General features: G+C 43.0%; 1 protein-coding gene and 1 non-coding gene across 3 annotated transcripts in view; one reads left to right on the forward strand and one right to left on the reverse strand.

Moving 5' to 3' along the window:
- Nucleotides 1–27,941, reverse strand: part of BTBD9 (BTB domain containing 9) — a 484,930-nt gene that overhangs the window by 18,436 nt on the left and 438,553 nt on the right. For both annotated transcript variants that reach the window (XM_025383785.1, XM_025383786.1), the window contains one exon: nt 1,558–1,636. In XM_025383785.1, coding sequence (XP_025239570.1) covers nt 1,558–1,636 — 79 coding nt within the window. The remainder of the gene's footprint in view (nt 1–1,557; nt 1,637–27,941) is intronic.
- LOC112623972 lies at nt 23,535–23,606 on the forward strand. The gene has a single exon (XR_003119307.1). It is a non-coding gene; the product is annotated as a small nucleolar RNA SNORD45 (small nucleolar RNA).

A 27,941-nucleotide genomic window follows, 5' to 3' on the forward strand; every position in this document is an offset into this window, starting at 1 on the left:
TTTGGGGGGGATGCACTGTATAAAAAGCAAGAACTGCAAATGAAACATAGTTCATTCGATTTCAATATGTTACTATGTAAAAATTTCAATTGTTTATGACCTGGTGTTTATAATTCTCGAATTTTTCTTTAGAAAACATCAGTTGGTTTACTTTTGTAGTTTTCAGGTTTGTTTTGAAATAAAGAGGCAAGAGGAAAAGTTCCAGGTTTCTGTTTACAAGCTCCTCTCTGCAAGAAACACATTGTAGATGTGGACCATTTTTATTCTAAATAAATACAAAGCCACAATGAATTTAAATTATCACAATATTTTCACATTTATAAATGCTTTTTGAAGTACCAGAAACACCTTGATGTGTTCTGGGGAAATTTTAATTCCATAAAGACAATGCATGAATCCTGAGCACAGGGCCCATTTGCTGGATGGAAACGAGGAGCCCTGTGTTCAAAAAGCACAAAGAAATCTTTCTGCTTTCATCTAGGGTCTCTCTCTCTCTCTCTCAAGCTGTCACGCTAGTTATTATTTGCTACTTAATGATGTGCTACCTCGGGCACAGGGACTGCCCCCCACCACCACCCCCAGCCAGTGTAGCCCCTCACGGGCACCCAGGGCCCTATTCTGTGACTTGAGCTCAGGACTCACACCAGACTCTGGCCCCGTCCATCCCTGTGCCAGGGCCCCTGCTGGGGGTGGAGAGGGCAGTGATCATGCGTGAGATGAGGAGGGGCAGGCCAAGCAGAACCCAGGCATTCTGGCTCAGGGAGTGGGTGGCTGAGAGCTCACAGCAGGAAGGTGGGAAGGGGCAGGAGGCGGGATTGCGTGTGGGCTGAGGCTCCAAGGTCCTGGTGTGTGTTCCACTGTGCTGTGGAGCTTCATTTATAAAACACAATTCAAAGGTAAAAAGACCCTAAGCATTTCAAGATGGTGCCACAGAGCATTAAACCTCATGCACTGGGTCCCATGCGACTGTCGTGGTGGCACACCATAGAGCCAATCCTGCATAAATCTGAGAAAGATCATGGAAAAGTAGAATTGCAGAAATGTTACTACTTTTATGTTTCTCATGTACTTCTTGCATTTCGACCCATCATTCCCTCTGCTGCCTCTCTTAAACCAGCGGTTCTTTGGAGGTACACGCTTGACACAGTGTGGCGATGAAACAGCAAGGGAGTGACAGGTCAGCAGCACGGCCGCCTGCTAGACACCATGCTCAGAGGGGCAAGGAACCTCACACAACTGCTGTCATTTGGGAGGGCTGAGGACTCAGAGACAAGGGATGAGGTGTTTGACCTCTCAAGGCGTCTGTGGTTGGCCGATTCCACAGAGAGCTGTAGGAATTAGCAAAGCAATAGGAGCTGGCTTTCATTTGCCAGTGAAGAGATATCAAAAAATGATAATGATATCCCCACTGTGCAATTGCAGGACTTTCTCCTTACCAAGCTGTCTGAACAACAGGCCATTAGCAGGCAGAACAAACAATTCCACTTAACTCAGGAGGTAGCATTTACCTGTACATCAGGAAATCTCATGGCACCTCTCATGAAAAGAGACCCTTACCTCATTTGCTGTGTTGTGTGTCCCAACGATACGGATGAAGGAGGCAGGCTGCCTTTCAAAACTCACTGACTGCCAGGACCTGGGAGAGGAAACAACCATTTGCCTGGTTAGACGGTGCAGTTAACTGACAGTGTGGCTGATGAAGTCATGTCCACTGAGGGAGGGCTTCCTGTCCTCGGAGACTTGCACTGTAGGAGGGGCTGGGGGCAGGGCTGCACCTAATGTATGGCTGAGAGAGGCGGGACATACACAGTGTCCCCATTCAGGAGCTTACAACCCCATCACAGAAGGCACTCCTCCCCATCTGTGAAGGTCACTTAGGGTTCTTACAAAGCCCTCCATAAACAAGCACAAAGTGCAGACCAGGCTCATTAGGACAAGAGTGTGGACAAAGACATGTAATCACGGTGGCAGGAGTTCATAAATACATTTCCCCATCTATAAAATGGGGCCATGATGGGGCCTGCCTCAGGGCTGTTGGCAGGATGACCTCAGTCATTCGTCAGACACGCATCTGAGGGGGAGCAGTTACTGAGCACGGGAGGCTTCTGGGAGGAGGAGAGTTTTGAAGAGGGCAGGGATGTGGGAGGGCTGCGGAGTTCCAGCACTTGGGTTGGGGCAGCGGGGGTCCTGCACTACCCTCTGACCCCACCACGTGAGTGATGGCACATGGGGGTTTTGGCAAGTTCTCCACAGGCCTCTACCCCCGCCTTTCCCTGCTTCCAAAATGCCACCCCCTACACCATCTATTCTCAAGACTGGCCTGGCTCCGTCTGGGTGGTTTCCAAAGCATCCCCGATATTTTAAAGGCAGTTCCTCATTGATGGGCACGGGCCAGGCCAGCTCCTTGAAGACTCGGCAGAGCAGGCCTGAGCGGACCCTGAGAGGAGGAGTTCTGCTCTTGGCTGAATGCTCAGCAGCTCATCCGAATGTACCGGAGGAGTGCACGGCACCCACGACTGTAAACTCCAATCATATTTTCTGTAATAAATGTGAGGAGTTCACAGTTGTTGCCATCCCTCCTCCGCTCTCACAGTGGAAATGCCAGCTGCTGGGAAGCTGTTTCCTGTAATTGTCTAATTACCAAGTAATGTTAGCAAAGAAAATATCTATGTATTTGCAGTTTGCTTTCCCCCTTTGGTTTCAGGTGTTCCATCTTCCCTCTCACTATGAACCTCCCACTGAGATTGATTCACTGCCGCCTGGACACCCGTCCCCTTAAGGTCATTAAAAAGTCATTACCATCTTGTGTGCAAAGTCTGTGCCCCTGAAACCAGTGTTCTGGAAACAGAGTTAGAAAAATCACTCTCTCCATAAAAATGCTATTATTCATACATGAAAGTGACGCCATCTGACCATGCCCAGGGCTTGTGCTGGTGCCCTATTTTCTTGGTGAGCGACTGCTGTCCTCCCAGACCCCCAGCTCTCTTGGAGGGTCTGCTAGATGGGATGCAGCCCGTGGGCCGGCAGGGGTCCTGCAAGACCCTGTGTGGTTTCCACGGGCCTAGCTCTCTCTTGCCAGTCAAGCAGTGGAACTGACCACACACTCATGTCCTTCCTCCAGCAGGTGGGGGGAAGTGAAGGGAGCGGCCCCTGGCCAAGGTTCACACTGGGACATCAGAGTCCCATCCCTGTCCCTAAAGGAAGCTAAAGAGTACACTAAAGCTGGCCCACTGGCTGCTTCTCAGGCCACGCCTCCAGGAAAGAGAAACAGAAATAGGATGAGTGACAGTAGCTGGTGACAGCTATTAGGTTCCAGTCACAGTTTCACAAAAAGGACTGGCATAGGGAGGTGGCGGGAGTGGAAGAAACTGAGCAAAGATTTTGTTCTTCTCAGCCTTCTAGCTCGATGCCTGTCAAATATCCAAGTGATTCTGGACAGTTGGAAGCTCTTGGTCCTCAACAACATGTGTGTAGCTCTGAGAGTGAAGGCAGGCCCAGAATCATGGCCCTGTGGTCCCACGTACTCCTCCCTCCATGATGCAGAGGAGGTTCAAGGAACCCAGGCAGTGAGGTCTTGCTGGCAGCCATCCTGGGCAGAGCCGGCCTGAACCTGGGTCTCCCTCCCCTCTCCCTTGCTGCTCCTCTTGCCTCCACTCCCCTCTCCCTATGCCAGGCTTCTGCAGCGGGTTTAGGGCTCTGGGCTCTGGCCCCACTGCCCTTGCTTCTGCCTGGGGAGGCAGGGGAGGCAGGGCTGGCAGGGCAGCAGCCTGAGCAGGAGGGAACATTTGAGGAGATCAGAAGGTCTCAATTTAATACCAATCCTCCATTACACTGCATTAATATCTAATCACACTGGACTTCAGCCTGAGAGTTGAATATATGATTTCATTTTCAGCAGAGCTGGATACCAATTCCAAGACCAAAGTATCAGTAGTAAGGGAAGCTGGTTAGGACGAGGAAATGAGCGTCTCTCTCTCCCCATCAGATTCCATTTCCCCGGAACTTCTTCAGAATAACTTGCCACGGCTGCTTGAAGGGGAAATGACAAGGTGGCACTGGAGTGGTCACCACCACGACTGTGCCACATTTGCAATCACTGTGAAACCTCAAAGGAGCTGCCTCGGCTGAGATTTCACAGGGCCAAAAAACGCCAGCATTGTTTAGTCAATGCAAAAGCTTGGCTGCCATGTTTATTGGGCTTTATTGATAGCTGCATAAATATTCCAGCTCACCAGGCACTCAGAATCTCTTCTCCAGTAGGCAAAACGTGCAGGAAAGACAACAGACCACTAGAGGCATGGCAGCCTGCCCAGTTCAGAGCCAGGGCTGGGCGCTTAGAGGAAGGTGTTTGAACAGGAGCAATGAATGTCAAAAAATAACTGTGGTCTTAATAAAAACAAAACAGCTTAATAAAAACAAAGAACTCACACAGGATTGAAGTCCCAACCCCATACTGGCTCTGACTGGATGGACTGTTACCCTCCCCTGAGTCTACTTTCCTCATTTAAGCAACGCTAACAGAAATAACACCGGTCACCTGCTCGCAGAAACACATGTAGAATGAGATCCCAATTATGTCCAATTGTAAATATGTCTCTATACACATAGGTATTATTTTTAAATTTTAATTATTTTTTATTTAATAAAAATTTTAAACTTATTTACTTTTTAAATTGTTTATCTTTTGTTTATTCTTCACCATGCACACAAGTGCAGAACTATACACACATGTATTAAAACATAGGTGTCTGTCAGAATGCTTGCTAAAATGTTGGTCCGGATTTTAGCTTTGGATGGAAGAATTTCAAGAGCCATTTAGTTTACTTTGGTGCTGTTCTGTACTGTTTGAACTTGGTAGAATGTATAATCCATTTAAACTTGTTTGAACTTGGTAGAATGTATAATCCATTTAAGCAGTAGACAATGTACCTATCTTGCCTATTGTCCGGGGACTTAATAATACAGATCACATGGCATGGAGCCAGTGAGAATGCCAGCACTGCATTATTATGCCAAGTACTCCAGTGGAGAGGACCATGGGCAACAGTCAAGACGGCAGGCTTTCCTCCTGGTCTCTCAGGACTCGGGGCAATGTGGCACAGGGGTGGAGAGCATGGGCCCTGGACCCTGGCTGCCAGTGTTTGAATCTTTATTTTGTGCTTTTAACAGCTCTAGGACCTTAAGCAAGTTGCTTAACCTCTCCAGGCTGCAGTCTTTTCATCTGTAACATGGGAATAATAGGAATAACTACCTAAATTTTTTGGGTAAAGATGAAGTACATTAACAAATGTAAAACATCTAGAAAAGTATTGGCATACATTAAACACTAAAAAAAAAAATAGTTGATAGTGTTACTACTACTATAATTACATTCAGCCAATGAGTCTGGACAAGACACACTGTGTTTCTGGGCCTCATCTGTGAGTTGTCAGGTTTGACAGTATATGATTCAATGATTACCACAGAGGTTCTTGGAGCACCCAAGGCGACTCCCATCAGCACCCATGTCTTGGAGGCAGACAAGAAGCTGGGCTTTGGAAGAATTAAACAAGTATGTTTTGAATACATCCTTGTACTTGGCACCTGCTGGGTGTTATGGAGGACGTGCAAGATGTAGTGCCCCTTCCTTAAGAAGTGTGTAATCTCACCAGGGAGATTAGCTCTCCTTCCACAAACTCATTAGAGAACAATGCAAACAGTACAGTGGTCCCAACTTATAAACCGGTGGTGTTCCAAAACTTGCCTTGTAGTTGGTTGTTTGATGCTTGGAAACAATTTTTCCATAGAAATAAGGCTATAAATTTTGAGAGGGTGCCCAGGCCCACCCACAAAACTCAATTTAACCCATAATGAAGCTAAAATACTATGTATATGAAGTTTAAAAAAGGAAAAAAAGAGATATTGTTGCCAGAGTAGTAATTAAGCAAGCCAGATAAACAAGGGATTTAAAACAATCTTTCCAAAGCTGCTGCTTGAGGAATGAGGATTAAATTCTGTAATGCAAATGAAATCATGGGGATGTAGCTGGAACATGGTAGGCGGTCTGTTAATAGGGAAAGTTAAAAAACGGGCCAAGTTTGTCATCCTAAAAGCCTTTCCCATCCACACACCACTGAGTGGTTTACAAAGTGTCTTAGAGTCGTGATCTATCTCATTTGGTTCCCAACACCATCTTTTAGGTAGGCAGTCAGGCAATCTGAATACCATCAGAGGCGAGGAAACTGAGGCAAAGAGAAGTAATCTGTGTGACATCCTAGAGCTGTCAGGATAGAGTCAGCAACAGAAGCCAGATTTAACGACTGTGAGCTGAGGTTCTTTCCACCAAAGGGCAAGATGAAGACACCAATCCAGAGGCCAAGGCACTGACTGGTCACTGTCCCCTGGGTTTTATTTTGCTGGCTCCCAGAACATTACTGACACCTCATTTATGTGTTTGTGTCATGACTCCGGGGCCAGAAATCCCAGTGGCCAGAACCATACGGATCATACGCACGAGCGGATCATAAGGTGGCCTCAGGTATGTGATCATCCGCTAAAGTCTCCGTTTCCCAAGTGAAGTAGGGGTGGTAACAGTACTTACCATCTGGGGTTGTGAGGACTCAAGGAGAAAACACAAAGAGCATGGCACGTGGTGAAAGCAAATTAACTGTTGGCTATTACTCTCACATCTTTACATTCACACATATGGCAAACTGGAAAGAAAAGAGGCTCAGCAGGTGCTCTCTCTACAAAAAGATCAGTATGGAAAAAGATCTCAAACAGAAGGCTTGCTCAAAAGCACGTTAGAGGACAATATGTACAATATGGGATTACACACACTAAACTGTATGCGTGACTCAGGAAAACATACAGGTCTGTAAAATAGTGTGAAATATTCCGGAAGGATAGATGCTAAATTCATGACAGTGATTGTTCTCTGAGGAGAGGGCGAGGACTGGGACTGCTGATGGGGAACAAAGGAGATTTCAACACTAACTAGAATGTTTCATTTCTTTGATTAAAATAAAGAAGACTTGAAGTATATGCAAAAAATATTAAATATGGTCAATTCTGGGGATAAGTATGTGAGGAAATGTTATATTATTTTTATTCTCTTATGTATTTTAAACATTATCTTATGTATTTATTGAAATAAAAAGAAAGAGACAGAAGAGGAGAAAGGGATTAAAACAGTGTCTGTGTTCAGGGGGGCAGGAATTTGCCAGAGATGGAATTAGCTAAATTACAAATATAAAAATTAGGGGGGAGAGTGGAGTTGGTCCTGCAGTAGCAGTGTGGATCTGGCAGGTGGTGCTGCTGGCTCCAGCCAGCTGTGTCACCATCGGAAGGAAGCAGAGGACAGGAGAGCCACCGGGTGGGAGGAATGTACGGTTGCCATCAGCAAGGGCAGGGTTTGCGTGAGTGGTTCTGGATGACAAGGACACTGCACAGGCCCATAAGTGATGAGAGAAAGGGTGACTGTAGTGCTCAGTAGAGAGCAGCTCTCTGTCCTGAGCCTTGATCTGCCTCCTCTGGAGATTCAGGATCCTGTGGCAAGGGCGAGGGTGCCTAGTCTGCTTGAATCTGGAAAGTTATGTGACTCTACTGCACATGCTATAAAGAGAAAGCACATAGCAAAACTTTCCTGCAGCAGACCTGCTGAATACTGGGGAGGCAGAGACAGGAAAGTATTTGGCCAGGGCCAGACTGGCAAGTAAACACAGCAAACTCAACACATGGCATAGTCTGCATTCTCTCCACTAAAAGGGCAGTAAAGAAATATGTTTCCCATCAAATATATGTTATATATTAATTAATTAATATATGCAGACACATGCATGACCACAAAACAAAGAGGAAGAATGAGGAGGTGACCATCTCTCTGTATCGGCACCTCAGAGAGAAGGCACACAGAAAGCAAGTGGATTCACACCACAGAACCCTAGAAAGGCTCAGGTCCTCAAGTGACCAGCTACTTTTGAGGGTGGAGGTGTGCAGGGGGCTGAACCAGGAAGACTGGTTGAAAGAAGGAAAAAGGAGCAGGTGCACTCCTCAAATCCCTTCCCTTCCTTCCTGCATAGTGGGGACAACCATCCCTTCACCTTGATAGGAGACACACATTTCCCTCTGGAGATCATGAACAGAGAAGATCTGAACTCCAGGGCCCTAGGCACAGCAGAGGGTAGAATCCTGTAGCAGCTGAGAGCAAAGGAGTTACATGGAAGTCATATCCCAGATGGTGAGACCCCCCCAGTTCCCTTCCCTCCCTTGGCTTTCAGGCCACTGTGATACAGTCTTAAATCCCAGGCAGGAGACTGCAGAGTCTCTTTCGGGAGCTGCTGACTGGCCCAAGAGGAAAGAGTTACAGATACTGTATGACCTTCCCTCTCTCTGTCCCTCTCTCCTTTCTTCCATAAATATCAATCAAGTCCTTACTATGGAATAAGCCCATTTTTAGACCTTGAGGATTTAGCATACAACAAAGTCCCTGGCCTCAAAGAGCTCATGTTCTAATGGGAAGGAGACAGAAAAAACAAAACAAACAAACAAAAAAAAATTTATCAGTGTTAAAAAGGGGCTATGGAGAAACACAAAAGAGTGTTAAATAGACTGGGAGGAAGGCATTGCTTTAGTTAACATATTTGGGGAAGGTCTCTTCAGTAAGGTGACAAATGAGCTAACACCTACACAACTGGAGGACACGACCACGCAGATCTGAAAGAGCATCCCAGGGAGAAGGCACAGAAAGCACCAGTGTGCTGGGCAGGGGTATCCCAGTGAAATGTCTAATCCCTGCCTGGCCCTCAATGAAGCCCACAAACCCATCCGTATACTGGAAGCTTCCAGCCAGCTTTCACAATGCCTAACATTTAAAAGGGAATGATGGCAAGAAAAGCCTGGGCTGCTGCCCCTAAAATGTAGGCAGGGGTGACCATGGGTCCTCCACCTTGGGGTGGAGGCACTAACAAAGCTCTATTTTAGGGCCCGCCCCTACAGACTGCACACTGTCCTGGAGCCCTGTGGAGCTGGACCTGAGGTCAGGAGAAGCATGGCCTGCTGTCCTCAGGGCTTAGATGTGCACAGGCTATGCACCCAGGGCTGAGGGGCAACCAAGGTGCTGGCTACCAGAGCATGGGCTGAGGTAAGAGCACCACGGACATTTCCCACCTTCAGGCCTAGGCCACTGTCACTGAAGGTGGCACTGCCCTCTCCAGGGAAACAAATGAAAATAAAAACAAAATAGACCAAAACCTGCAAAAAAACTGCAAAAGCAGTACTCAGAGGGAAGTTTATAGACTTAAGCCCCTATATCTGTAGAGGACTACATACTCACAAACAGGGTGTTCCCGATAAGTCCTGCTCTCGCAAACGAAGCAGGGCGTTCCCCATAAGTCCTGCTCTTGCAAACGAAGCAGGGCGATCCTTCCCTGTTTACAGGGAGGACTAAGGAGCCAGCTGCTAACAGCAGATCCTGGGGGCTTGTTTATGTGTAAACATCTTGAAAATCCAGAAAGTCAGGGAAAGGTCAGAAAAACAACAATGTGTCTTGTGACTTGGTAACATTCCACAAACGACTGTATAAAATAAAGCAGAGCGTGCCATTCAAGGCGGCCGCCATGTTTGTCTTGTCTTGTGTTGTCTTGTGTGTTCATTCCTTTGTTTAGGAAACACGCGGACCCCAACATCTGGCACGGCGAGCAGGGTCCATGGCGCCACAAGAGCAAGGAACCGGAGCGGGAACACCCCGGCCAGGTAAATAAAGAAAGAGGGACCCACGGGAAAATTATGGGGAATTTCACCTCTCTGGCCTCTGAATATTTGCGGTTACTCCAGGGACTGTTGATGTCTATAGGAGTAGAAGTTAGTTAAGGAACATAAGACTTTGAAGCGATTGTTTGCCCATGTTGAACAACATTGTTATTGGTTTCAATATCAAACCAAAGTGCAGTTAAATCGAAAGGAATGGTTACAAGTGGTTAAAGTCCTGCGTGGAGCTCATCAGCGAGGGCAAACGGTGCCTCTGACTTTGTGGACTTTGTGTAGTTCCATTACTCAGGCATTAGAGTTACTTGAAACTGACTCAGAGCATGGGGATACTGCCACAAGAGGTGAGGCATCTGAAGCTTTAGAGAGGAATGATCCTAGAGAGGAACATATTTATGCCCCGGTTGTTGAGGACAAGGAATTGGAAAAAGAGCTAATGCCTCCTTCACCTAAAGGAAATTCTGATTTGCAGCGTATTTTAGAGATGTTACAACAGTTGTTAAAATTGCAAGATACCGCTGCTCCTGTTTCTCCTATCTCTCCGCCACGAGCCTTCCCTGTTACCTTCCCTTCTGCTCTTGTGGAAAAGGATTTCCCTTTGCCTCCACCTCCAACCTCTTTGCCTATGTCAGGTCAGGTTTTCTCTGTGCCTCTTCCTCCTGTAGGAGAAAAGAAGGACTCGAAGGAAAAGGATGATTTCGAGGAATTAGATTTATTCCCAATAACATGGGCTGCTTTCGGCCCCAATGCTCAGTTCCCAAACGGTGGCCAAAATGTGACTTTTACAGCCCTACAATTTAAATTTTTGAAAGAAATGCTAATTATGGACCTCAGTCACCGTTTGTTCTTGGCCTTCTCGATTCCTTCTCTTTAGAACATATGATGATTCCTATTGACTGGGAAACGTTGGGACAGGCTGTCCTTGATTGTTCGCAATGGCTTCAATTAAAAAGTTGGTGGTGGGAGGAAGCAAGAGTACAAGCTAGAAAAAATGCTACCCAAAATCCCCCAGGACCTACTGAAGAGCAGCTTACGGGTTCAGGACAATACACCACTCTTAATGCTCAGGCAGGCCTAGATGATATTGCTCTCACTCAGATTAAAGCTTTGTTTATAAAAGCGTGGACTAAGGTTAAAATAGCGGGTAAAACTTCTTTATCTTTTGTAAAGATCCTACAAGGAGCCACTGAGCCGTATCCAGATTTTGTAGCTCATCTTCAAGATGCTGTATTAAAGACTGTAGGTTCAGGCTCTGCTGCTAAAATTCTTTTGGATACCCTGGCTTTTGAGAGTGCTAATCCCAAGTGCCAAAAATTGCTGCGTTCTCTAAAGGCTAGTGGAGCTGATTTAGCTGAATACATTCGGGCTTGTGCAGGTGTTGGAGGAGCTATTTACAATACTCAATTGTTTGCTGGGGAACTTTCTAAGGCTTTAAAAGGCCATTCTAAACAAGGTATATGCTATCAATGTGGGAAACCCGGTCATTTTAAAAAGGAATGCCGGAAAAAATTAGGCTCTTCTGCTCTAAAAGAAAAAAAGGTTACCATCTGATATGTGTAAACGATGTGGCAAGGGTCGACCCTGGACCAATGAATGCCATTCAAAAACTGATAAAAGTGGGAATGTATTGTTACCCCTCCCGGGAAACGGGAACCGGGGCCCGCAGGCTTGGGGCCCCAACAACTACAATGCAGGCCTACCCCAGTACCCAGTGAGCAGTGGCTTACAACATCAAGGAATGACCTCGAGTCCTCCTTAAAGACATCTTACCCTACCCCAGTTTCTCAGCTTTATGCTGCCACTAAGCAGAGTGCCGCTGCTGACCTAGCTATTGCCCAACCTTATACTTTATCTCCTAATGGAGGAATATATAAGTTGGCTACTGGAGTGTGTGGTCCTTTGCCAAAGGGACATGCAGGACTTTTACTAGGTCGAAGCAGCAGCACTATGCGGGGGTTAATGGTGGTCCCAGGAATTATTGATCCTGATTTTACTGATGAAATCCTTATGGTACAAGTCTCACAATTTATGCACCTAGAGGCAGGGGAACGTATTGCACAATTGCTTTTATTGCCTTTTTTTCCTTTCTTATCTAGAGATGTGTCTCATCAAGGAGGTTTCGGTAGTACTGGGAAAACTGTTTTCTGGGAAACTTTAGTTTCTGATCAAAAACCTTTATGTTCATTGCAAATTAATGGGATACTTTTTGAGGGATTAGTCGACACAGGAGCAGATGTATCTATTATATGTTTGGCTCAATGGCCTGATCATTGGAAAAAGAAACAAGTATCGGTTACTCTATCTGGCCTAGGTACTGCTTCTATAGTCTACCAAAGTGTTGAGCCCCTGAGCTGTGTAGGACCTGAAGGACAACAAGGAAAAGTGTTCTTTTTATATTGTTCCCATTAATATTAACCTTTGGGGCCGTAATTTTTTACAACAATTTGGTGCCTTTTTAAGCATTCCTCATATTTCTTCAGCTGCCAAAAGTATGATGTTCAAAATGGGCTACAATCCTTTAAACTCTTAGCCACTGTCCACAAGCCTCAAGCTTTACAATTAAAGTGGAGAACTACAACTCCTCTTTGGGTGGAACAGTGGCCATTATCTAAAGAAAAACTTAAGGCTTTAAAGAATTTAGTTAAGGAACAATTGGCCGAGGGGCATATTGAACCAAGTACTTCTGCATGGAATTCCCCTGTGTTTGTCTTGTCAAAAAAAAAAAAAAAAAAAAAAGGGAAAATGGCACTTATTAACTGATCTTAGAGCTGTAAATACTTATATTCAACCTATGGGGACTTTATCCCCTGTAGCAGAAGAAGAATTGTCATTTGTAAAAAAAAAAAAAATTAGTGAAGCTCACCTTGATTATATTGCACCCAATCTTCCACTTTCGTTGTCTCTTTTTCATACTCCCCATTCGCCAACGGCCGTTTTACACCAAAATAATAATATTCTGGAGTGGCTGTTTTTGGCTAATAAAGCCATTAAGAAAATTCACCCATATATTGATAAATTGGCTGAATTAATTATTAAAGGACAACATCGAGCTCGTCAGTTGCTTGGTGCTGACCCTATAAAAATTATTACCCGATTATCTAATCTCTGTTGGAAATTCATAAGGGTTGACAAGTGGCTTGCGCTGAGTATACTGGTTCTTTTTCTCAGCATTATCCTAGTAATAAATTGTTTGCTTTTCTGCAACAATATTCTTTACTGCCATATAATCCTATCTCTTACACTCCAGTTAAAGGTCCCACCTTTTTTACTGATGCTTCAAGCAATGGAAAGGCTGGATACTGGACTTCAGACAATTCAAAAATTTCTCACTATCCATTTGAATCAGTACAACAAGGAGAACTTTTTGCCATTCTTATGGTTCTACAAGACTGGCCTCAAACCCCTTGTAATATAGTTAGTGATTCCCAATATGCTGTATATGTAACTAAATATATTTCTCAGATTTCTTTACCATTATTTCCTCAAACTCCTTTACAAAAATTATTTTCTTTATTATTTGTAACTCTTACTTCCCGCACTGCCCCCCTTTTTTATCACTCATATTCGTTCTCATTCAGCTGTGCCAGGACCTTTATCTTTTGGCAATAGTCAGATTGATTCTTTACTTATTGGCAGTGTCCAATGGGCTCAGGATGAGCACCAACTACATCATACTAATAGTTTAGGATTACAACGGTGATTTTCTATAACACGCCGTCAAGCCCGGGCTATTGTCAGAGTCTGCCCATCTTGTGCTCCTATTATTGCACCTTTTTAAAGTCCAGGTATTAATCCTCGAGGCACTCAACAAAATCACATTTGGCAAATGGATGTAACTATGTTCCTTCCTTTGGTCGTTTAAAATATGTTCATCATACTATTGATACGTGGTTACATTTCCAGTGGGCTATGCCATTACCCTCTGAAAAGGCTGACTCTGTTATTACTCATTTACTTACTTGCTTTGCAGTTGTGGGAGTCCCTGCTGAATTAAAAACTGATAATGTCCCTGCTTATTGCTCTCGCAAATTGGCTGCCTTCCTCTCTTTATACCATACTCATCATTCCACTGGTATTCCATTTAACAGTCAAGGTCAAGCAATTATTGAAAGAGCCAATGCTACCTTAAAATTACAACTTTTAAAACTAAAAGGGGGAGATGGGCGAGATTCCCCAAAACATCAAATTCTGAAAGCCCTTTTTACTTTAAATTTTCTCAGCCATTGGCGCCAATTATAGCAGTCTGCAGTGGTGAAACATTTTCAACAGCCTTTAGAAAAGCCACAAAACAGTAATCTGTGGGTGTATTATCCTTCATTACAAGGGAAATATTTAAAAGGAAAAGTTTTACAATGGGGCCGAGGCTATGCTCTTGTCCGTACAGGTGCCGGAGACGAGTGGTTTCCATCTCGACGGTTGAAACAGTGCCATGGCGAAGAGGAGCCGATCCGAAGAGTTCCTGAAGGAATTCCAGGAGCTAAATCTGAGCGCTCAGAGAACATTCACCTTCGGAACTCAACGTGCGGAGCCCCCGACATGGGGACAACTGAAAAGGTTAAGAAGCTGAAGGGGTTGTTCAACAAGCTGGGCAGCCCAAAACCCCACTGACTTTATTCCTGGCTATGCTGGCCATAGTAAATTGTCAGGTAACAGCTGGAGAATTTACATACTGGGCTTATATTCCTTTTCCACCCTTATATCAAGGTGTGGCCTGGGGAGACAGAGAAGTCCCAGTATTTACTAATGATACTGCTTGGATGCCATCACCTTTTTTAAACCAGGATCCTGAATTAGACACTGGCACAGTAAATAGTTCATATCAATTTGAGGTTGAAGGGTTACCTATATGTCTTGGGGGTAGTCCGCATTGTCTGCATCTTTCTCATGAGGCTTAGGCTGTTCGCTATAACCATAGTCATATCTCTGCCTTTACTATGATTATTGTGGCTCAAAGTTTTAAGTATAATCATACTGCAGTACTTGATGAAACTCTGCCAAGTACATTATCTTTATGCCCTATCCCTGATGTGTCCGGAGGTGTTTCCCAACTAGAGTGGACTAGATGTAGAAGTAGTGGGCCACGATTGTTGTTAGAAGTAAAAGGGAAGAGTCGTAAATACCTTGTTACAGATTGGAGTGTACATGGAGATTTTCAGACTAAATTCAGCCATGTCAACCTGCGTTGGCATAAGGTAATCACAGCATTTCTGCAGATGGCAATGAAACTATTATTTGGCATGATGGTGGTCTATCACCCCCTATGCCACATTTGGCTAATACCTCACAAATACAAGGTCATATTTGGAAGTTGCTAGCTGCTGGTAAACCAATGTTCACTTTCACGGGAAACATGTCCTTAAATCTTACTAATATTGCTAACCCTTTCCATATATCTTTGCATCGAAATAGTTCTAGATATGTTATTGCATATGTAAGAAAGCCTTACTTGTTGTTGACAGGAATTTTTAAATGGGATAATAATACAGGGGTAGTTAACTGTACAAACAATTGTACATTCTTAAGTTGTATAAATACTACTTGGTGGAATAATAATTGGAATGAGTCTCATTCCGATTTATATATACTAAGAGCCAGAAAAGAAACCTGGCTACCTGTAAACTTAACACGTACTTGGAGTGAATCTGCTAGGGTTACTCAGATTTACAAGGTTATGCAAGATCTTGTCCACCGCAGTCAGAAAATGGTTGGAATCGTCGTGACCGCGGTGATAGGACTTGTAGCAATTGCTTCCACTGCCGCTGTTGCTGGATTAGCTCTACACCAGAGTATACAAAATGCAGAATTTGTGCAACAATGGCATGAACAATCACATTTGTTGTGGCGGCAGCAACGAGACATAGATGCTCATTTGACTGAATGAGTGGATAATCTGGAGCAAGTGGTTTCTTGGTTGGGAGATCAGCTAACAGTGTTAAATACCCGAGCTTTGTTGAAATGTGATTGGAACACTACCCAATTTTGTATTACTCCTGTTCCTTTTAATAGCACTGTACATAACTGGACTGAGATAAAGAGACTTTTAATTGGTCATAATAATCTTTCCCTAGAAATACAAGAATTAACACAGAACATTTCTGAAATATTTTGCAATCAGTTACCGTTGCTGACTGGTGCAGATTTGATGACTGGTATTGCACAAAGTTTGACGTCTTTGAACTCTATGAGCCCTGTAAAAACTTTGCTGACCTCTGTTTCTAGTAATGGTATTGACTGTTGTTCTTGCCTTTGTCATTTTCACAGTCTGCTGGAGACGGTACCAAAGGGCAAACACCGAATCCCAGCGAGCCCAACATGTAATGATGGTTTTAAAAGAAATTCAAACTTGTAAATAAGGAAAAGGGGAAATGTAGAGGACTACGTGCTCACAAACAGGATGTTCCCGATAAGTCCTGCTCTTGCAAACGAAGCAGGGTGTTCCCCATAAGTCCTGCTCTTGCAAACGAAGCAGGGCGTTCCCCATAAGTCCTGCTCTGGCAAACCAAGCAGGGCGATCCTTCCCTGTTTACAGGGAGGACTAAGGAGCCAGCTGCTAACAGCAGATCCTGGGGGCTTGTTTATGTGTAAACATCTTGAAAATCCAGAAAGTCAGGGAAAGGTCAGAAAAACAACAATGTGTCTTGTGACTTGGTAACATTCCACAAACGACTGTATAAAATAAAGCAGAGCGCGCCATTCAAGGCGGCCACCATGTTTGTCTTGTCTTGTGTTGTTTTGTGTGTTCATTCCTTTGTTTAGGAAATACGCGGACCCCAACATATATCCAAAAGTAGAAAGGTTTCAAATAAACAATATAAAAATGTACCTCAAGAAACTATAAAAGGAAGAACAAATCAAACTCCTATATTAGCAGGAGGAAAGAAATAATAAAGATCAGAGCAGAACTAAATGAAATAGAGACTAAATAAAAATACAAAGGATCAATGAAATGGAAAATTGGTTCTTAGAAAAGATAAACAAAATTGATAAACTGCTAGCTAGACTCACCAAGAAGAGAGAAGACCCAAATTAACAAAATTACAAGTGAAAAAGGAAACATTACAACTGATGCCACCGAAATACAAAAGATCATCAGACATTATTCTGAACAACTATATGCTAACAAACTAGAAAACCTAGAAGAAATGGATAAATTCCTAGAAACATGCAACCTATCAAGATTGAATCAGGAAGAAATAGAAAACCTGAACAGATCAATAATGAGTAGTGAAATGGAATCCGTAAGAAAAAGTCTCCCAACAAAGAAAAGCTCAGGACCTGAGGATTCACTGACAAATTCTACCAAACATATGAAGGGAACTAATACCAATCCGCTTCAAACTATTCTAAAAAATTGGGTGGCGCATGCCTGTAATACCAGCTACTTGGGAGGCTGAGGCAGGAGAATTGCTTGAGTCTGGCAGTTTGAGATTACAGTGAGCTATGATTGTGCCACGACATGCCAGCCTGAGTGACAGAGCAAGACCCTGTCTCTAAAAAAAAAAAAAGTAAAAATGAAAAAAAAAAAAAATCCCAAAACTGAAGAGGAGGGAATATTCCCTAACTCATTCTGCAATACCAGCATTACCCTGCCACCAAAACCTGATAAGAACAAAACAACAAAAGAAAACTATAGGCCAATATCCTTGATGAACACAGACACCACAGACACAAAACTTTTCAATAAAATACTAGCAAACCAAATTCAACAGAACATCAAAAAGATAATACACCATGATCAAGTGGGATCTAATCCAGGGATGCAAGGATAGTTTAACAGACACAAATCGATAAACGTGATGCATTAGATCAACAAAATCGAGGACAAAAACCATATGATCATTTCAATAGACACAGAAAAAGCATTTAATAAAATTCAACATCCCTTCATAGTAAGAAGTCCCAACAAACCAGCCATATAAGGAATATACCTCAAAATAATAAAAGCCATCTATGACAAACCCATAGCTAACATCGTACTGAATGGGGAAAAGTTGAAATTCTTTTCTGTAAGAACTGGAATAAGACATGGATGCCCACTCTCACCACTCCTATTCAACATAGTACTAGAAGTCATAGGCAGGGCAATCAAGCAAGATAAAGAAACAAAAGGCATCCAAATTGGAAAAGAGGATGTCAAATTCTCCCTCTTTGCAGATGACATCTTATATTCAGAAAGACCAAAGGATTCCACCAAAAAACTCTTAAGAGTTGATAAGCAAATTCAGTAAAGTTGCAGGATACAAAGCCATCATACAAAATTCAGTAGCATTTTATACACCAATAATGAAATAGCCAAGAAAGATGTCAAGAAGGTAATCCCATTTATAATAGCTGCCATGGAAAAACTTCCTAGGAACAAATTTAACCAAGGAGGTGGAAAATCTCTACAAGGAAAACTACAAAATACTGATGAAAGAAACTGAAGAGAATACAAACAAATGGCAACTCATCTCACGATCACGGATTAGAATAATTAATATCATTAAAATGACTGTACTGCCCAAACAACATACAGATTCAATACAATCCCCATCAAAAATACCAAAAATCCAAAAATGTCTTTTTTTTTTTTTTTTTTGAGATGGAATCTCGCTCCGTTGCCAGGCTGGAGTGTAGTGGCACGATCTCGGCTCACTGCAACCTCTGGCCCCCAGGTTCAAGCGATTCTCCTGTCTCAGCCTCCCAAGTAGCTGGGACTATGGGCATGTGGTACCACACCCAGCTAATTTTTTTGTATTTTTAGTAGAGATGGGGTTTCATCATGTTGGCCAGGATGGTCTCTATCTCTTGACCTCATGAACTGCCTTGGCCTCCCAAAGTGCTGGGATTACACATGTGAACCACTGCACCCAGCCCCAAAATGTCATTTTTTACAGAAATGGAAAAAAAAAAAATCCTAAAATTCATGTAGAACCAAAAAAGAGCCAGTACAGCTAAAGCAATCCTAAGAAAAAAGACCAAAGCTAGAGGCATCACACTACCTGACTTCAAAATACAGTACAAGGCTATAGTAATGAAAACAGATGGTATGAGTATAAAAACAGACATAAAGACCAACAGAGTATACTAGAACATCCAGAAATAAATCCACATATTTACAGCCAACTGATACTTGACAAAGGAACCAAGAACTTACACCAGGGAAAGGATACCCTCTTCAATAAATGGTGCTGGGAAAATTGGATATCCATACACAAACTGGACCCCTATCTCTCATCATCTACAAAAATCAACTCAAGATTGATTAAGGACTTAAATGTAAGATCTGAAAGTATAAAAATAATAGAAGAAAACATAGGGAAATCAGTTCAGGATATTGGTCTAGCCAAATGGGACTGTATTAAATTTAAAAATTTATGCACAGCAAAGTAAATAATCGATAGAGTGATAAGGTAATCTGTTGAATGGGAGAAAATATCCACAAACTATTCACCCAACAAGGGACTAATATCCAGAATGTACAAAAAAAAAAACCTCATTAAAAAGTGGGCAAAGGACATGAATAGACACTTCTCAAAAGAAGACATACAAATAGCCAAGAGGTATATGAAAAAATGCTCAATATCACTTAGCATTGGGAAAATGTAAATCAAAACCACAATGAGATATCATCTTACCCTAGTTAGAATGCTATTATTAAAGACAAAAAATAACAGATGTTCGTAAGAATGAAGAGAAAAAGGAACTCTTATATACTGTTGGTGAGAATGTAAATTAGTACAGACACCATGGAAAACAGTATAGAGTGAAGATTTCTCAAAAAAACTACTACTATTTTTCAAGGTGAGAAATAAATTTTTAAAAATCTAAAAGTACAACTACAGGAAATGGATAAATTTCTGGAAACATGCCATCTACCAAATGATCCAACATTTTCACTTCTGGATATCTACCCAAAACAAAAAAAGAAATCAGTATTCCAAAGGGATACCTGCACTCACAGGTTAATGTGGCACTATTCACAACAGTAGAGATATGGAATCAACCTAAGTGTCCATCAATGGACAGAAGGGTAAAGAAAATGTGGTATATTTACATAATGCAATACTGTTTGGCCATAAAAACAATGAAATCATGTCATTTGCAGCAACACGGATGAAACTGAAGGTCATTATGTTAAGCGATATAATTCAGGCCCAGAAAGACAAATCCCACATGTTTTCTCTCATATGTAGGAGCTAAAAAACTTGATCATGTGAAGATAGAGAACAGAATGATAGATACCAAAGGGTAGGAAGGGTATGAGGGTGGGAGGGGGACATGAAGAAAGGGGGGTGAATGGGTAGGAATTTACAGTTAGATAGAAGAAGTAAGTTCTAATGTTCCATTAGACTAGGGTGACTATAGTTAGCAACAATATATTGTATATTTCAAGGTAGCTAAAAGGACTCGAAATGCTACCAACACATAGAAATGATAAATACTCAAGATGATGAATACCCCAAATAACCTGACTTGATCATTACACATTCTATGCATGTAAAACACATTCACATGTAGCCCACAAATATGCAAAACACTATGTATCAATAAAAGAAAAAATTAAAAAAAGATAATAACAAGTGTTGATGAAAATGTGAAGAAACTGGAACCCCTATACACTGCTCATGGGAATGTCCAATGGTGTGGCCACTTTGGAAAACAACCTGGCAGTTCCTCAAATGGTTAAACAGAGAGGTGTGATACGATCCAGAAATTCTGCTTCTAGATATATACCCAAGAAAAATGAAAACACATATCCACACAAAAACTTGTTCATGAATCTTCACAGCAGCATTGTTCATAATAAAAAGTGGAAACAACCCAAATGTCCATCAACTGATGAATGGATAGATAAAATGTAGCATATCCATACACTGGAATACTGTTCAGCAATAAGATTTTGATACATGCTATTAATATCATACTGATGAACCTGCTACGTGAAAGAAGCCAATCACAAAGGATCATGTATTGTATGATTCCACTTACAGGAAATGTATAGAATATTGAGACAGAAAGTAGATCAGTGGTTGCCTAGAGCTGGGGAATTAAATGGGGGGATTGGGAGGTGATGGCTATAGGGTATGTGGTTTCTTTTTGGAGTAATGAAAAAGTTCAAAAATTGATTGTGGTGATGGATGCAAACTCTGTCAATATACTAAAGCCATGCAATTGTATACTTTCAATGAGTGAATTGTACGGTATATGAACTATATCTCAACAAAGCTGTTTAAAATGTTTAAAAAAAGACTGTAACATGAAAGATGACCAACAGCAAATAGAGAAAAATAATAACTCAGAGGACATGGATACAGTTCAGTAAGCAGAATAAAGCTTCAGGAAAAAAAAAAAAAACCTAAATGATCCTCAGAAAGATAAAAGGAAGCATTATTACCTCTTTGAAATAAGAATAAATAAAATGATATGAAAAAGGAACATTTAGTGAACAAGAAAGTGCTCTTGTAAATTAAAACTAGGAATGACATAAAACAATTCAACAAATGGGTTAGAAAGTTAAGTTGAGGAAATTTCCCAGAATGTCAAATCAAATTACAAAGATAAAAAAATAGAAGAGAAAGTATAAGAGAATAAAAGAATCAAACGAGGAGTTCCACCATCTAATTAGATGTTCCAGTAAGAAATATGATGTTCCAGAGAAAATATGAGCTAGGAAATTGCCAAAGTCACACAACAAATTTTCCCAGATATGAAGGACATAAGTTTCCAAGTTAAAGACCCCACTAAGTAGCCATTACAGGAAATGAGAAAAGATCCACACCAAAGTATATTATTAAGAAACTTTAGAAGATCTTAAAAGTTCTGGAGGGGAAAAAAGCAGGTCATCCCAAAGACCTGGGAATCAGGGTCACATGAATTTTTCAAAAGCAACATTGGGGGTCAGAAGATAATAGATCACTTCCTTCCAAATGCTGAGGGAAAAATTAGTTCCCAGCCATGGGACCATTCCCAGCCACAGGACTATTCCCAGACAAAGTAAATCAAGTATGAGAGCAGAATAAGGAAATTTTCATTCAGGCATAAAAAAAATTCACCTGCAACCTCTCTTTGTATTTATGTGAAGAAAAAATAATAATAATAATAATAAAAACTTCACCTCCTATGCATTCACAAGAAACTACCAGAAAGTGTGTTCCACCAAAACAAAGGACTAACTTAAGATAAAGAAAGTTATGGGATACTATTGCTTGAGGCCAGGAGTTCAAGACCAGCCTGGCCAACATGGCAAAACCCCTTCTCTACTAAAAATACAAAAATTAACCAGGCATGGTGGTGCGCACCTGTACTACCAGCTACTCAGGAGGCTGAGGCATAAGAATTGCTTGAACCTAAGAGGCGGAGATTGCAGTGAGCCAACACTGTGCCACTGCACTCCAGCCTGAGTGACAGAGCAGGATTCTGTCTCAAAAAAAAAAAAAAAGCAAAGAAAAAAAAGAAAGTTATGGGATCCACAAAACAGAGAATGTGACATGGAATAAAGGCAAAAGGAATTCCTAAGATAATGGGGTGGGAGGTCCCAGGATGAGAGCCGTAAAACAGGCCCACAGAACAACTAGTCCAGACTGGAGAGGGAAGGTGAGCAGCTCATGGGAACATCTCAAGGGAGACAAAGAAACTAACTGACCAGATGTGTTAGGCCAGGTTATGAGAATTTGTGTTGCTCTACAAAAGTTAGGGGGAAGAATCAGTGATCGTACACAGAAAATTAATGAATGATACAGAAAACTAAGCAATTTTTTTTTTTTTTTGAGACGGAGCCTTGCTCTGTTGCCAGGCTAGAATACAGTGGCACGATCTTGGCTCACTGCAACCTTGCCTCCCAGCTTGGGAGGCCTGAACCCGCCTCCTGGGTTCAAGCAATTCTCTGCCTCAGCCTCCCAAGTAGCTGGGATTACAGGCGCCTGCCACCATGTCCGGCTAATTTTTGTATTTTTAGTAGAGATGGGGTTTCACCATCTTGGCCAGGTTGGTCTTGAACTCCTGACCTCGTGATCCACCTGCCTCAGCCTCCCAAAGTGCTGGGATTACAGGCGTGAGCCACCGCACCTGGCCACTTTTTAACTCTAGGAAAAACAAATGATTTTTAAAAGGTGATTGTAGTACACTACATGGCTTGGCTCTGGACAATAGTTACATAGTCATCCTAATGCCAACAAGAAATCTGATACAAAGAAAAATTGTGATTTAACTAAACAAGAGGATGGAGCAGACAGGAGCATGTGTGTTCTTGCAAGGGGGGAGGGCAATGAAACTAAATCCTTATATCCTTATCTTTCAAAATAGGAACACAATAGATAACTCTAGTAATGTAATTAGGAAATAGCAGAATAAGCCTATAGTTTAGAATATGAAGATACAGCCAAAAAAAAAGTCTAAAAGAGATGAATATGTTTACCTCAAAATCTAAAAGTCTGATCATGTGTTATATTGGACAAGGTGGGATGACACAGGCACTCTGACACATTGCCAGAGGAAGCACAAGTTGACATACCCTCAACTAGCAAAGTGTTAAATGCACATACCCCTAGAGCTAGCAATTCCCTTATACTACTTTAATATATGATGTGTTTGCAGCATAGGGAAGAAGAAGGAATAGGGATTACACTGCAGCATCATTTGAACAGCAAGAGAACAACCTAAATGCTCATCACTGGGGACTGGCTAAGTAAATTATGGTAGATCCTTATCCTTATAATGAAGGACTATAAGCTGGGGGGTGGGGGATGGGGAGAGGGAGGAAATGCAAGAGATCTCCCAGGTACAGAAAAATCTGTATTAAAAGAAAATGGGGTCAATGATGTAATGGCATGTATTAACTGAACCCAAAGTTGATGTGAGTTCTAAAATTACACTGAGGCTGGGTGCAGCAGTTCATGCCTGTAATCCCAGCACTTTGGGAGACCAAGGCGGGAGGATTGCTGGAGCCCAGGAGTTCAAGAGATCAGCCTGGGGCATATAGTGAGACCCTGGCTCTACAAAAAATAAAAAATTAGGTAGGTGTGGTGGCACATGCCTGTAGTCTCAGCTGCTTGGAAGGCTGAGGTGGGAGGATCACCTGAGCCTGGGGGATCAAGGCTGCAGTGAGCCGTGTCTGCACTGCTGCATTCCAGCCTGGGTGACTGAGCGAGCCCTGTCTCAAAAACAAACAAACAAACAAACATTTAAAATAAAATAAAATTACACTGAGACCTTGGAGGAAAAACAAAGTAAATGGGGAGAATATATATACTTGTTCATGCATCAACTATCTCTGAAGGAAAGGTAGGAGGGAAACATTTCAGTCTACAGTTTTAGATTTGTAAATCACATTAAATATATTTTTTGGAATATATGGGTTTTTTTTCAAAATTATTTTTTAAAAGAGGAAAAAGAAAAGCAGTTGCTTTTGGAGAATGGGACTCAGGGTACGGAAGGATGAAGCAGAGGACTGCTGCTCTTTGTTAAAAGTCTTGTGGTTTTACTTCATTCTCAAAACTATGTCCATGTATAACTTTGATAATTCTTTTCAATTACAATTAAAAAAAAGCAGAGCCTAAGAAAGGCAGCAGAGCCTAAGAAAGGCAGCAGAGCCTGTGGTGATGAGGAGTGGAAAAGGTACATGGGAAGCATATGTATTTACAGCCTTTGGGAGCAGGGCTGGAAGTCAGGCATGAACCTTTGGAACAGATTCTCGAAAAGGGAGGAAATAATAAAACCTGTACCCTGTCAACTGAGCTTATGGCAGTGACGGCGGTGCCCTCTCCAAGCCGTGTGGCACTGAGACGTGACGGGTATTAAAGGCCTTGAGTGAGCATCGAGACTTGACTGAAGATCCCTCTGACAGTTCTTTACGACTGAGCCCCTTGTGCTGACCCCACAGCTGCCCGCCGTCCCTCCAAGCATGCTGTTCTTATTGTCTGGCGCATTGTAGTGATGGGCCAAGGACCACATTCATCTCTTTAATCATATCTAAAGATGATCTATGGACTGGGGATATGAGAGAGAGAGCATTTTCCAGAACACTGGGTGAAGTGGGAATTACAGTGTTTTAACAGCCCTTGAGCTGGGCCTGCACGTCTGTCCCTGCTGGGTCCCCAAAGGCAGAGCTAGAGAGGGTGTCCTATGTGGCAGACTCAAAATCAGCCCGGATCCTGTTTATTCCCTTCTGAAGAGCTTCCTTGGCCCCAGATCTCTGATACCAGTCTAAAGTGAAGACTCTGTGCAGGCCTCTCTAATCTGGCACCCCAGGAGTATGTTCTTTTGTTCTGCATCACGCTTAACTGGATTTTATAGCTGTCTTGCCACCCAGACTTACAGGGAATTCTGGGTTCGCTCCATTCACCCTGTTTGTCCATTCAACAACTATTTATTGAGACCCTTTATGTGTCAGGCTTAGGAAAAATGGGGCCACGTTGGTCTAACCTGACTGCCGACCTGAGGCAGCAGAAAACTGCGTTAGGAGCTATGGGAATTTGTGATTGTTTGTCCACGTGCTGACTAGCCAAAGGCTCACTAAGTTCAAAAGTTGCACATGGGAGCCTCACAGACATACTTTGCTGGTTTACTGAGTATATTTTTAAAAGTTGAGTTAGCTTCCACTTAAACATTGGGAGATTTCACAGCAAAACACAGATGCCTCACTTCTCTTGGAAACCAGAAGATCTGGCATGTGTGAGTCCTCTTCCCTGTCTGACAACAGCTGGAGATGAGGAGAGCTTTTGGTGGTCTCTCTTACTCCCTGCAGCCTGCCCTGGCCTGCTTTGCTCCCTCACATCACCCATCTGGTCCAAGGAGGCGGCCAAGTTTCTACCCCGGCCTTAGAGCTCGTTGTTAAAACGGACTCTTGTACAGTAATCTCACCAAGTTCAAAATTCTTTGGGGATTTAGCACCAGAACTGACATAAAAATTATGTTTCAGGATTAAGAAAAGTAAATCCTTATACTGTTTTCTTCTTGGCCTCGAGACAGGTACAGCTGAGGTTCGTGGAAGGACATAAGAACTAACTCCAGTCCTCACTTCCTGCTGCCTGCCTTGCCCTTGGTTGTGGTTAGTGGAAGTCTGGTTATAGCTGGACCAGTGGGTCTGAACCTTGGCTGCACATCAGAAACACCCGTGGAGCTAAACTTTTGAACTCCCAGACCACAGCCCGCACCAATTAACGCTCAAAACCTCTGGGGGGTGGGCCCTGCTTGAGTCCTTTTTAAATTCCTCAGGTGATTTCAATGTATGGCCAAAGCGGGCCCCTTGCCCAGGTTGGAGATTGATTGGTAGGAGCAGCTTGCTAGCATGGACATGTGGCATCTTCTGTCCCGACTACAGTCCACTTCCACCTCCCTGCCTGACTTCCCTCCTGGGATTCCTTGATCTGGGTAGGTGAGCATTTGATGCTTTCTGGCAGAGGAGGAACTTCAGACTTCTGTCTGGTAAAGGCACTTGCATCTACTGCTCTAACATAAGCCAGTCTTGAGTTTGACCTTCTGTGTTCACATTCCCTTTTAGAGGGGTTGCCTCTCAAAGAGAGGTGCAGGACCCTCCCACCAGCTCCTCATATTCTAACGCTGTGGCAGCTACAGAAAGGGATGTGTCCCAGGGCCATCCGTGGCGGTTTGAATGACTACGTGGGGAGACAGGGGAGGGGGAGTTTTAATGCTCGACGTCTCACTCAGTCCCCCAGCCCCAAGCCGCTCTGACTCTGCCATACAGCCTCCTTGATTCCCCTAAGGGGATGCAGTAATTGATGATTAGCATTCCAAAGCTTGGCTTACATCCTGCTAGCCCGTCATATTTAATTACATTTTAACTATATTCGTCTTCGATAATAGCACGAACATAATTTAGATAATTATCTCTCTCTCTCTCTCATTCTCTGACTCTGTCTCACTTAGAGCTTCTTGCAACAAAAATCGCTTTCTCGGCTCAAACACAAACAGACTCCGGGGCCAAGTGCTTTTCTCTCTTCTGCAGCAGCAGCTGTGCTAGAAACTCAATGGTTTTGAGTATCATGCAGAAAAAAAGCAAATTCGTGTTTCTTCCTGTCTCTGCATTCATGTTTGTACACAAGTGGTGGTGGAAGAGTGTGTGTGTTGTGTGTGTGTGTGTGTCTGCATCTGGGCAAGAGCTTTTGTGTAGAACAGAAACAGCGGACGCCTAGTCAATCAAATTAGTGTCTATGAAGCACCGTCTTGGTCTGGCATTTCTTTCTTACAAGGTGTAATGGTTTCGCTCCCAAATTTAAACTCTATTGAAACAGTTCTAAATGTCTAGTAAGTCTTTTGAAGAGACGTGTTCTTTCCAATAGGGTTTCTGTCACACTTGGATCTTATAATTAATGACCTTTACCCTTGTCTATTATCCGCCTTCTCCAAGAGACCATCAGGTATGAGAGAGAAATCGGGGCTCTTTAGGGCGAGTGTGTCTTGAACACACTGCCACACATTGCCAGGAGTCCCAGGCCCTCCTGAACACCAAGGGGGTCACACACATCTGAGTTCCTCGGCCTAACAGCTCCCCTCCCCTTCCCCATTCTGGGCAAAAAGTATTAGAGCCTTTGTTGGTTTTCACAGAGAAGCTGGCCATTGTAGCCGAGCTCTTTAGGTACAAAGATTTTTATGTTGCAAAGTTCAGGTCTCGGAGAAGATTCTGAACAAATAAGCCAATAAGAAATGGGTTAATAAATAGCTATTATCCAAGCTAATCTTGCTCAAAGTTTGGGGACCCAGAGTCTAAAAGAACAAACCAATTAATACCATACAGTGTGGAGATGGGAGGTTACGAGGTCCTCATCCCCAGATTATCCCAGTTTGGTCTGTGTCCTTGGAGCTCTCAAAGGCTCCAATAAATATGGATTTTGTATAAAAAATTCACTCTGGGCCGGGCACGGTGGCTCATGCTTGTAATCCCAGCACTTTGGGAGGCCAAGGTGGGCGGATCACCTGAGGTCAGGAGTTCGAGACCAGCCTGAACAACATGGTGACATCCCATCTCTATTAAAAATACAAAAATTAGCTGGGTGTAGTGGCGGGCACCTGTAATCCCAGCTACTCGGGAGGCTGAGGCCGGAGAACCGCTGGAACCTGGGAGGCGGAGGTTGCAGTGAACCAAGAGAGCGCCACTGCACTCCAGCCTGGACAATAGAGTGAGACTATGTCTCAAAAAAAAAATTCACTCTGGGCTGGGTGCAGTGGCTCACATCTATAATCCCAGCACTGTGGGAGGC

The sequence above is a fragment of the Theropithecus gelada genome, chromosome 4 (genome assembly GCF_003255815.1).
Source record: "Theropithecus gelada isolate Dixy chromosome 4, Tgel_1.0, whole genome shotgun sequence".
Lineage (NCBI taxonomy): Eukaryota > Metazoa > Chordata > Mammalia > Primates > Cercopithecidae > Theropithecus > Theropithecus gelada.